The 11,547-nt window shown below is 39.1% G+C and overlaps 2 protein-coding genes and 1 long non-coding RNA gene across 3 annotated transcripts in view; 1 reads left to right on the top strand and 2 right to left on the bottom strand.

Annotated features, from left to right (window-relative positions):
• Positions 1-259: 259 nt before the first annotated feature.
• nsg1 (neuronal vesicle trafficking associated 1) lies at positions 260-5,539 on the bottom strand. Its single transcript, XM_018677623.2, has 5 exons — positions 5,260-5,539; positions 4,889-5,043; positions 4,488-4,604; positions 2,742-2,852; positions 260-1,625 (listed from the first exon to the last, which is right to left on the bottom strand). Exons 2-5 carry the CDS (start codon positions 5,015-5,017, stop codon positions 1,425-1,427), a joined length of 558 nt encoding a protein of 185 aa, XP_018533139.1. The 5' UTR covers positions 5,018-5,043; positions 5,260-5,539; the 3' UTR covers positions 260-1,424.
• On the top strand, positions 1,628-11,403 carry LOC108884017 (uncharacterized). Its single transcript, XR_001960968.2, has 6 exons — positions 1,628-1,714; positions 3,002-3,071; positions 6,537-6,707; positions 7,974-8,037; positions 9,456-9,514; positions 10,965-11,403. It is a non-coding gene; the product is annotated as an uncharacterized LOC108884017 (long non-coding RNA).
• The window catches only part of aggf1 (angiogenic factor with G patch and FHA domains 1), a 26,979-nt gene continuing 26,036 nt past the window's right edge, over positions 10,605-11,547 (bottom strand). Inside the window, exon 20 of the transcript XR_007814349.1 lies at positions 10,605-10,991. The gene's annotated coding sequence lies outside the window, so the exon portion shown is untranslated. The remainder of the gene's footprint in view (positions 10,992-11,547) is intronic.

The following is an 11,547-nucleotide window of genomic DNA, read 5'->3' as shown; positions in this document are numbered from 1 at the left end:
TCAGAAAGTCATGGCCTGTATTTGGTTTGTGTCAGCCAAAGGAAAGAGGCTGAGATGACAGGAGATTTGATTCACACAGCCCCCTGATATTTCTGCTAATCTGGTTATTAGGATTAACCTATATTTGAGTGAAAGCAGTTCAGCGCTGAGAAATGTCCCTTTGATCTAAACTCAAGAGAACATGAACAGTTTCAGCATTACTGACAAGATTTACTCTGGATTTACTCTCACATATATGGATTCCACTTGAACGTTGGTGTGAAATGTGGGCACTTTATTTCGGTTTTTCATTTAACATTTTTATGTAGCAAATGCACTTCAATGGTAATCCTTACATTGTTTGAAAAAAGTACATAATTTGTGACAGTTTCAGTTAAATGACAAATACAGAAAAAAGCAACAGGACAAGCAACCACTGTCAGATTGTTCCACTACATCAACCTAAGTCTAGCATCTGCGATGGCTCTGGACAGCCATCTATGGTGACATTAATCAATGCGAAGCATTGCACAATACAGTGTCTTCACTAGCAATGCAAAAAACATTCAATAGAGTAGCATAAAAGTTATGCTGTGAAAAGTAACCATTAAGTAAGTCTCGCGTAGCCAGCAAAGAAAAGCACATGGTGGTCACAAAGAGTTCAAATGAATGGAGACAATCATTAATGCTGGTTAAAAAGACTTGATGCATCAAATACTAAAAACTCCTTAACAGCACTATATGCAGAGAGCAGTATGGGTTGAATCAAAATAACACGATTAAAAGTTGTTTTTTTTTTCGCTGGTTAAAAGGTTTCTTCCAGATCAACCCTCATGTATTCACAATATCATGACAGTAAAATATGTTGACACAGATGACCTCAGTAGCGGAGTATGCTGCAGACTTGCTGGACCTCAAGAGGTCTGACATGCGCTATCAGTACGTGATGTATTTGAAAAGAAAGAGGTTCAAAGCAAACTGTGTTATTATTAGAGTCGTGCGTGCATGTGCGTTAAAACAAGCGACGCAGACACGAGATGGTTCACAGTCATTTCACAATCTGAGTACTAAAGTGAGTTCTCTTACATATGTGTATGTACAAAGACAGTGAGTGTGTGTCTGTGTGTCAGTGTCTGTGGCGTTTTCTACACATTTGCCACTCTGTTTTGAAGAGTAAATAAATAACAACATATGCTATTCAAACAAACCACAAATCCACCCAAAACTGTAAGCCTCACTTTGCTGAAAACATGTTCAAAATTTCCACAGATTTCCTGCTACGGTACACATCACCTGACCAAACTACACCAACAAGGCAGCATAGCACCTCAGAGAAGTTGATTTTTCACCCACAGAAAAAACTCTGAGGTTTGCTTGAATGGCACGACCATATTATTTATTTTTTTTCTGCAGCAGGTGAGGCCACACCCTCATCCCAGGGTTGGTTAAGCCAGCTTCTGAGCAGTCTCCGTCTCCTGCTGGGTGACCTTCTCCTCAGACATGATGGTCATCCATGGTGATACTGACCGAGTGATGGTCTGCTTGGCTATGTTGTAGTGGTTAATGAGGGTAAAGAGGCGCCCGCGGCCCCCAGGGCCCTGAGGGGGGTAGTTGCCATACATCCCTGCCGGCATGCAGCGTCCTTGCTGCTCGAAGGAGAGAGGGAACAAGATTAAAAATACCCAGAGATGATAAATCAATCTGCACAGAGGATAAGTAAACATCGAGCCACAAGGTGACACAGTTATGATTAAGGAAAGTGCTGTGTAATGACATTCTGAGGCAAACTGTGATTCGCAATTTGCAGTTACATGAGAGGAAAGCTAAGATAACAATAACAAAATGGAACTGTACTATTGAGCAGCAGAGCAAAAAATCACACTTAGTGAAAAACAGACCAGAACAAAAATAAAATTCAATACAAGCCACACTTCATTACCTAATCTATACAGATGCCTGTCAAAATGGATTAGGCTTTCACAGAAAATGAGCTGATACTCAGTAACCTTAACCCCACTGCCACAGGATTTAAAGTCAGACTGCGTAACTTAGGCCAAGCAGGAACCGTTGAGGCAACAAGTGACTGTGTAACCCCCATGCTAGCTAATTGCTACTGTTTAGTATTTAGCCAGAATGTTAAGCAATTTAAACAGTAACAAAAGTGGAAAAGAGTAAAAAAGGAAGCTCAATAATGGCTGTAATACAGCAATATATTGTTAAAGTCTGCTAATGTTAGCAAACATTAAGTAAATATTTGTAGCAGCAAATCCCCTCATCATATCGTTTTATTGCTTATTAATCCAACTGCTTTTCATTTCATCTTACACCAAAACAAATATTATTTCTTCTCTCGAATTTACCCAGTAACACTTTAAGTTAATTAAAAAAGTGAATTATACAAAGCTGATTAAAATGTGCAGTAGTGATGAAATTAAAATGACACCTTCAAATAGAAATTGTTCTATTAAGGATCATACCTACATGCAGAAAAAAAAAACATTTCATGAATGTAAGATATTCAAAGAGTATCTTTGAGGGTTAATAGTCTTGCTAAATTAAAAAAAGGGTCTGTAAATGGCTGCTCCGTGTCATTCCAACACACTGTGACATAAACACCAGTATGACAGTATGGCTGTCTATTAGTTAAGTAAAAATACTTAATAAACTACAGGACAAAGGTTTACTCAGGTAAAATTTAAATAGTAAAATGAGATAATAACATATAAACAAAGTTACAAACAATGATTCTTGTAAGTGTTTACCGTGTAAATGAAGCTGTCAGGGCAAGGCTGCTCGTACTGGTAGACCTTGTAGACGACCAGGAACACCACACACACCAGGAAGGCCAGGGCACAGATCACCAGCAAGGTCACCTAAAGGAGACACACAGCAGCTCCATCGTCAGCACAAGAGCTACAGTATATGACAGCTCATTGTAACTGTCTAAATTAAAGGAAATGAGTGGGCAGATAGACTCCTATCAAACTTTATTAAATTATTTTCTCTTTTCTTTATATTACAGGTCAAACAGCAGAGCAAGGCTGCAGTTCTGAGATGAAAAATATCGATGGAGGAGTTCCATGGTGGTGTAGGTGAGATGTGCACCAAGTTATACAGTATATCTCAGTACGTGAATGTATATATAACAATGACTAACAGCTAGTCAGAGCTACAGGATAATCTGCATATAGTAACTCAAAAGGGAAATGGCTTGTGTGACCATCTGTACAGCCCAGCTCTCACCTCTCAGGGGAGTTATGTAACAGCTACTGGTGTTTCAGGGATGTGGGAGGAGGGGATAAGACAAGGTGTGGGAGAAATTGCCAGATTTTTTTAGCCCATAGGTGTGTTCTTTTTATGAGTCAGTACAAATTAATTTGCTCTTTTTGCTTAAGCGTCGGTGGAGAAATTGGGACTATTTCAAGCAACATTTGTATGATTTAACAACTGCAACAGAGAAAGTGAGAACTCCAGATGCAGATGTTGATTTTCAGTCTGTGCAGTGCTATCAGACTACTTGCCAGGATTTCTTAGATTGGGAACAAAGTGCATGCATCCAAGTACACTTTGTACTGTTCCCCAGTATGTTTGGCACAAATTTGACCTGTTAACATTGTGCATCAATATGAAGAAAGGGATATTCTTTTTATCTGTCTGTGTGAATCCTGCAGTTGCACAGTGGAGCACACAGTACAACATGTATAAAGATAAGCAACAGGAGCTTATGAAAGAGAGTCTCTGCAATGAAAGGGCTGCCTGCGGCATTTCAAAGCACCGATGTGAGGATATGAGCTGAGTTTTCAGAGAAAGGGATGCGCCTCTTTGCCTTTCAGATGTTTTGAGAATTAAAGCTGTATTACAAAAGGGAGCTTGACAGTTTCATCTGTTGATTTTGAACGTGGAGGATGAACCTGCATGCAAAGCATGTAACCTATAGTTTGATGAATTTGAAAGCATGCAGGGAAGTCTAACTTGCATGTGCAAATCAGTCACCCAATCAGAGCTGAGGCCAGGGTTGTGTTTCTACTTTTTATTTTTCCCAAAAACGTACGCTTCCATATTCATTCTATACGGTGTGAAGAGCTAAACACATCTGCCGGCCAGAGGGGCATTGAGGGAGGTGGGGAGAGATGCTGCTGTTTGGAGGCCATCGCCATGGCAGCAGCTGAATTAATGAGAGTTCCAGGGCGGGGTTAAGTGAATCATTGTGCATTATGTCCCCCCTACCCCACCCCCACCTCCTCCCCTCTTCCTGTGTGCAGCCCCGGCAAATATGACAGGCAGAGCAGGACACAGGACAAGAAGGTGGCCCGAGCGAGGAGGGCACAGAGTAGAACTTGTACCAGAGAGGAAATATTACAACAGCAGTGACAAACGCCCCCCACCCCCCGGAGCTGCAGGGAGACAGCCGTCTGCTCTCTGGCAACATACATGTCTAGGACGGTGAGAGATATTGGGATTGGGATGATGTATGAAACAGGAGACAATGGCAACAGCATCATTCTTACTTTGAGTCGCTCAGATACGCCTTCAATGATGCTTATCGAGAACTCTGCGATTTTAGGAGATCGCAGCTTCCCCTTCTTACTCTCACCATCATAATCAGCCTTTGTCTTCACCACCACCTGGAAGAAACACATAACACACACATATATACATGAGAGAAGAATCCAATCAGCTTGCAGTCATGGCTTCATGAGGAAATGAGAGTTCACAGAGGCAGGATGGGTAAAATTACTTGCATCTTGCTTTTCCACACATAGAAATAAATCTGTAAAAATGAACTCTGGTTCCTAAAATATTTGTATTTCTTAATTGGACTAATTGGAACGGCAGAAATACAGCATAGGGCCCCTCACTGTGGACTCTTAAAATCAATGGAAAAAATATTTGAAATGAAAAATCTCACCTTATCTGGTGGAGGGAACTGCAGCTGACTGGCATCTAATGGTGTTATAAGAGGGATGGTGTCAAATCCGTCTTCAGAAACCACCTTTCCGTTGTTTTTCTCGCTGAAATTGTTCCCCAGTTTAACCATTTTCCCAGCGCGAAAAAAACACCAACCTGAGAGGAGAGGGGGAGAAACGAGCGCTTATAACGCCTTAACGATTGTCCTCTGCCCCTGTGTGACTGCACAAATCGTTCAATGAAACATAGGGGTTCTTTATATATATATAAGCACAAAAGCGCAGGAGGGGACACGCAAGGCTTCGACACAACGAGACTGATGCATCACCGTGGAAAAGCAGAATATGATATGTACCGCATCCGAACACTTACCCGCTCAGCCGAATCAGTGTATTCCTTCCTGATGTGGTGACTTTATTGTTCCAGCGCCGGTGTCTGTGTGTGTGTGTGTGTGTGTGTGTGTGTGTGTGTGTTTGTGTGTGAGAGTGTGTATTTTCTATATTTTGTATATATATTTTTTGTAGGTGTGACGCAGCCGATTTGCGGAGAACTGGTGCACAATATGGCCAGCTGGGTTTGTGCGCCGCGTTCCCTCCGAGCTGGATGCTGCTGCTGGCGTCTGGCTGCACTGCAAGTGATGTAACATCCTCATCACATCCATCCATCCATACACATACTCTGATCAGTGGCTGTAAACCCTGGAGCTGATAGAGCCCATTAGCAGCTTAGATTTAGCTTAGAATGTACAGAATGCTTGTTATTGTGTCCATTGATGGGGGAATTTGTGTTTTTATTCATTTCTTTTTCAGCTTGTAGATAGTGTCTCCTAGAAAATAAAGAGATTTTTGTGATCAACTACCTTCATTATGGCTGCTGGAACAGATTTATTGGAAGATAAACTGATACAAATTCATAGGCTACAAACAGTGACGTTATCTGGGGATTTAAGGAATTTGCAAGTAAAACATTATTAATTCTTCTCAGAAAAATATGGATAGTGTGTAATGGTGGCTGGCTGCCTGACTGATAATGATTCTTAAAGCTCATGAAAACAAAAAAGTAACAAAGCAGCTATATTTTATATAATCAGTGTTTTTAGCCACTACAGAGCCAGATATTCCAGTTTTCTTCAGTGTATTTTAAATTCCTAAGTCATGAATTGTACCTGGTAGAACCCGGGTATGCTGATCATCTTCTCCTCCGTCGCCTACAGGCGCCAGTGAAGGACTGTTAAATAAATCGTATACACATATGTTACAGGAGCATGATCATTAGCTTGGCTATTACAAATTACATGTGACTCATGTCTAGTCTGTAAGAAAAACAGTCACAAATAAAGGAGTCTAATTTTCAGCTTTTGGGCACGCATGATGTATGGATGGATGTACGCCAGATCTTATAATACATCTAAAGTCTCTCTCCGTCTTTATAGTGGATGTATTTTATGAGCAACCACAGGCGGTTGCTAGGCGGAACAGAGTCCGCTGCCATCAGCGTTTTTCTGCCGTTGTTGATTTGCGTGTGTTGTCATTGACCACGACGTGTCTCCTCATTGGCCACGCTCTTCTGGGAGGAGCGTAGAGAGGCGGAGAAACGAAGTCGGAGAGCAGATATAAACCCATGTTTGAGCTATTGCCTCTGTTTGCTAGTACACCGAGAGAACGTCGTAACCGATGAGGTCTGGACGCTAAAACAAACCTTGGAGCTTCCTTTTTTTGTCGTCAATGGAGAAGTCTGGATGCTAAAACAAACCCTGGAGCTGCTTTTTTGTCGAACACGTGTGAGACTGGATGCCGTAGCTACACAGCTGTGGCGTGAAGGTAAGACAAACAGTTAGCGGCTAGCATTAGCATTAACGTTATCGGAGAGTTCACATTAACTGGGAGCGTTAGCATTAGCATTACCTTGTAATTATATCGTTTAATTCTATGATCAGTCGTTTGTATCGTGTGGGTAAGAGTGTGTTTGTGTTTCTGTGACTAAGGCTTCCCCTGCAGGAGTTGCGGGCACCTAGCATGAACGGATGTTAACACAATGAGCTAGCAGTAATTTGTAAATCCCTGTGTGTGTTGCGTGTCTTTGTTACTTTGTGTTCAATCCTGGTATTTTTAAACGTTTATGGTAGTTTATCATGTCGTTGCCATCGGTTTGTGGCTATTTGTGGTTTTTATTTATGTCATTTTGCGTCTCTGCCTGGCTGTTTTACACCGATGTGTTAGCAGTGGCATTAGTGGCGAACACTTGGGCCTTTTTCCTTTTGGGCGTCCTTTTTAATTTGCCTGGGTTAACGTGTGTTTGTGTTCCTGTGAATAAAGCGTCTCTAACATGAGTTGTGGAGGGTGCTAAGTGTTTAGTAGTCTGTCTGTTTACAACTCGGCTTGCATCTCTTTACAGTTACTTTGCAGACATTTTACTGCTTCTTTGTAATCTTGTGCTCTATCTTGTTTATTTTAAGTCAGTTTATGGCGGATCATATTATCTTATCATGTGGATGTGCTCATTTTGGTATTGCATCGTTCTGCGTCTCTAGGTGGCTGTTTTACATATCTACTTATGATCAACTTCTTTGTGGTTGTTTTGCATATTATCATGTCCATTCCAGGCCATGTAACGTTTCTTTATGGTCATTTTGTGTTTCAGTGTGGCAGTTTTTTGCTTCTTTGTCGTTTTGTGTGTCTTTGTAGCTTTGTGGTAGTAATCTGTCCAAAGCCCCCCACTCATCCCCTGTTGTGTATATTATTGATTAGAAATTTGTTTGTGCTGGCTTGAGATTTTATTGAGCTCAGTTCTGTGACAAATACAAGCTTGAAAACTAGATTTTAACTCTGTGTTCCTCCTCAAGTTTTATGCATCAAGAGTAGATTACAGTGTATGAGCTGAGATTACTGTTAGAAATGATTATAAAAACAACTTTACAAATAGCTTTTCTCTCTGAGATCAATGAAGTTGTAGTTTAGTTGCATACATATTCACATCAAAACTCAGTGTGATTGTCAAGGTCTTCTACACTGTTCAAGTTTTGGAGGTGATCTGTTCTTTATTAATGAGGTTATTTGTTTTTCAAGTGTTGCACTTGTGTTTTCCAGGTTTACTCGTTCAGCTGCTGCAGACTGGACTGAAACACCAGCTCTCACCTTAATGACGAAACAGGTATGTGACTTAAAGATTTACCCAGTCTGAAACAAATGTGTTGATGAGCTGAATTATTAATGCTAGTAACAGTACTATTGTTTAAATCCTTGCTATTTGTTAAGTTTAGTATTGAATATAATAGTAACTGATTAATCATGTCTATAAATTGTCAGAAAATAGTACTAGTTATGATAATTTAAAAAAAAAAAATCAAAATAGTTGTCAGTTAATTTTCTGCCTGTGGACTGAAGTATAGTTAAAAATACCACAAGCTATTTTCAAAAAATGTACTTTAGTGAAAGTGTTTATTCCTCCCTCTGTGTTTCTCTCTGTATCTCGCTCTCCCTCTCTCCATTGCTCTCTTAAGGCTGGCACTCACCGTAAGATTTTTTTTTTATCACTTAAATTTTCTATTGAGTTTTCACATGTATATAGACAAAAACAGTACCACAAACAAGGTACAAGTTAAAGTAACAATAGTAACACTAACATACTGTCTGGAGATCCTTCTGTTTAGTCCACTGTTCCATTTAGCATTCATTCAGTTGGTGTCATGTCCATATAAATGTTCCATTTTTCCCAGTTTCTTTCAAATATGTTCTCTTTGAGTCTCAACCGGTATGTCAATTTTTCCATAACAAAGATTTCCTGGACAATTTCCAACCACTTCTCCTGGTTTGGAGTGTTCACATTGAGCCAGTTTCTTGTGACCGCTTTCTTGCTTGCTGCGAGTAATACTTTAGTCAAGTACAGGTCTTCTTTCATTACAACCTTCTCAATATTCCCAAGATACATCACTAGAGAAGTATTTGGGATTTCATAACCCAAAACATTTTTTACAACTGAATTAACATTTTGCCAGTATGTCCTCATTTTTATACAGTTCCAGAATATGTGTGCATGGTCAGCCTCAACGCTCCCACAACTTTTTGTCTCTTGCTTTCTCTGTCTTTCTGTTTCTCTCCCTTCTCTCCCTGTCACATTCTCTCTCTTTGTCCCTTTCTCTCTCTGTCTCTCTCTCTCTTTCTCATTTGTACAGTAATTCCTAAAAACGTGAAGAACTTATTCAGCTCAGCTATCACACTAGAAACACTGGCTTCTATCAACCAAATTTAGTTCAAATTTTAACTGACTTTGGAGAAAACACTTCCATTCATTGCTGTTGTGTGACTATCAGGAGCTGGTGGAGTCAGTTCTCCAGTCAGAGCAGCTTCTTCTGTCTTTGTGTATAGAGTAAATTTAACTCTTGGACTAGTTCTGATTAGTCCAGAACCAGTTAGTCGACACATTTCTTTGTAGATTTTGCATCTTTTACTTCTCTATCTTTTGACAGTTTGAAGTTCAATACCCAGAAACCCCTGTGTGTGTTTCTAATGTGTTAACAGTCACATCTTTATATTAATGTTTTTATATTAATGTTGCATTTTTCTCTACAGGATTCAAACGTCAACCATTAAATCACAGATAGAAGAAACAGACGTGAAGACATTTCCAGGTCAGTGGTGGTCCAGGTTTATTCTTATCAGTCTGACTCTGTCATTATCTCAGCTGCAGTTTGACACCTTAAAACCTCTTGTCTGGAATAAATAGCAACAGATGACATATCAGTTTTAAAATACAATTTCAAATTGAATGTAAAGCCTTTGAAAATGCGTGTAACAATAAATATAGTAAATATAAATAAATATAAAACATAAAAGTAAAAACAAAAAATTAGAATAGATTTCAAAAAATAGATTTCAAACCTTAAAGTAATACGAGGTATGGCTATTAAAAAATGAGACTAATGTGGTATAAACATGAACATTTTTTAGCGTCTTTCTCCTTCAACACAGTCCTTCAGTCTTCCACAGATTAAAGCAGCGCAGTAGGCCTCAGACTGACAGTTATCACAGAACCTCGGTCGTTGTTGTGAAAACATGTTCTTTTGAGCACAGATTTGATCTTAGGAAAAGGAAAAAGTCACATGGTGCTAGATCAGGTAAATAGGGAGGGTGATCAAGCACTGTGGTTTGTTTTTGGGCCAGAAACTGCTTTACTAAGAGCGCAGAGTGAGCTGGCACACAGAAGTTGTGGGACAGCATTGGCACATGTTTGACATGTTCAAATTTTCATGCAAAATTTGCCAAACTATCTCTGTATCAGTGGAGACCATTTCTGTTGTCAGTCTTATACTCAACTTCAATTTGTTAAATGTTTTCAGAAGTTTTGATGTGCACAGGCACCCAGGATGTTCATCGTCTTGGACATCCTCCTTCATCTGTGCCATTCAGACTCATGTGCATGTGATATGCAGTGTTCCCCACACACCTCAGTTAATGTACGAAAAGTTTTGGCTGCTGTTTTATTCAATTTCACTAAAAATTTCAAGTGAATGCGTTGCTCAACTTGTAAGCTAATCATTTACAACACCTTAGCAAAAACACATGCATTTCAATCAGTAGCTAGCAGTGAGCTAAAGACATCACTTAGTGTGACTGTGTCTCATCATTTAATAGCCATACCGAGTTGTTTTAAAAGAAAAAAAGGATAAATCAAAAAACCAAAAACATGAGAATCAGGACATGCAAGAAAATGATTTGTATAACAGAGAAATGTAACTCAAAAGCTTAGAAAGAAATGTTTCCTGATTTTATTTCAAACATTAAACCACAACACTTGTTAGGGTTAATGTGGTTATGAGCACATTTTCCAAAGATAAACATGTCTACTAAGCATCTTTGTGATCATGTAACTGCTTGTGATACAATTATTAAACAGTTTTATCACAGTTGAATGTTCCCACAGATGTTTAATAAGTTTGCCCATAATTACATTACAGATGGTAGAGCAAAACAAAGCGTTTGTACAACAGAAAACCAACACTTTTACAGTAGTGACATGGTGGACGTCTTTTATCTAATTAACAGCTTTGTAAAACTTTTGTTTTCTTTCATCTACTGCAGGTCTTTGGCTGCTGTCATCTTCTCCTCCTGCAGACACAGGAACACGCATTATTATTTTAAAGTACCCATGTTACCATGTTTTCCCCACATATACACACTCGCACCTCTACAGTGTTTGTGAGTTAGGTTAGATTTTCATTTTGATGTTTTGCCATTCCAAACAGTGCAATATCAGTACTTGAATCTAATCTATTACTGTGTACTCATATGGTTTATATGTTCTTATATATCTTCTCTAGTTTATCTAATGACTTTTCTATTACTACCGTTGCTACACTGAATTTCCCAGCTGTGGGACTGAAGGATTATCTTATTTAAATAAATACTTCTTAACACTAAATATTTTGCCAGTCTGTTTATTACTATATGAAAGTGAATACTTTTAGCCAGAGATTAGAGTTTTTAGCCTCAATTATACATTTTAGTTCCAAGCTGCAAGGAGAGATATTTGACATTTCTTTTATACTATACATTTTTTGACGCCATACTATACTATGACATTTTTTTGTGTTTTTTGACGCCATACTATACTATGACATTTTTTTGACCGTTTTTGACTGCCATACTATACTATGACATTTTT

Source organism: Lates calcarifer, linkage group LG12 (genome assembly GCF_001640805.2).
Source record: "Lates calcarifer isolate ASB-BC8 linkage group LG12, TLL_Latcal_v3, whole genome shotgun sequence".
In the NCBI taxonomy this organism is placed as follows: Eukaryota; Metazoa; Chordata; class Actinopteri; family Centropomidae; genus Lates; species Lates calcarifer.
Note: the sequence above shows the minus strand (reverse complement) of the source record. Positions and strands in the feature narration are given on the sequence as shown.

Bases quoted from the DNA above. Each gene is read 5' to 3' on its own strand.
- nsg1 (XM_018677623.2), bottom strand. From the start codon at position 5,017: ATGGTTAAACTGGGGAACAATTTCAGCGAGAAAAACAACGGAAAGGTG. The intron at 4,605-4,888 runs GTGAGATTTTTC...TGTTTCTTCCAG, and splicing joins AGTTCCCTCCACCAGATAAG to GTGGTGGTGAAGACAAAGGC. The intron at 1,626-2,741 runs GTAAACACTTAC...TCCTTCGAGCAG, and splicing joins CTGACAGCTTCATTTACACG to CAAGGACGCTGCATGCCGGC.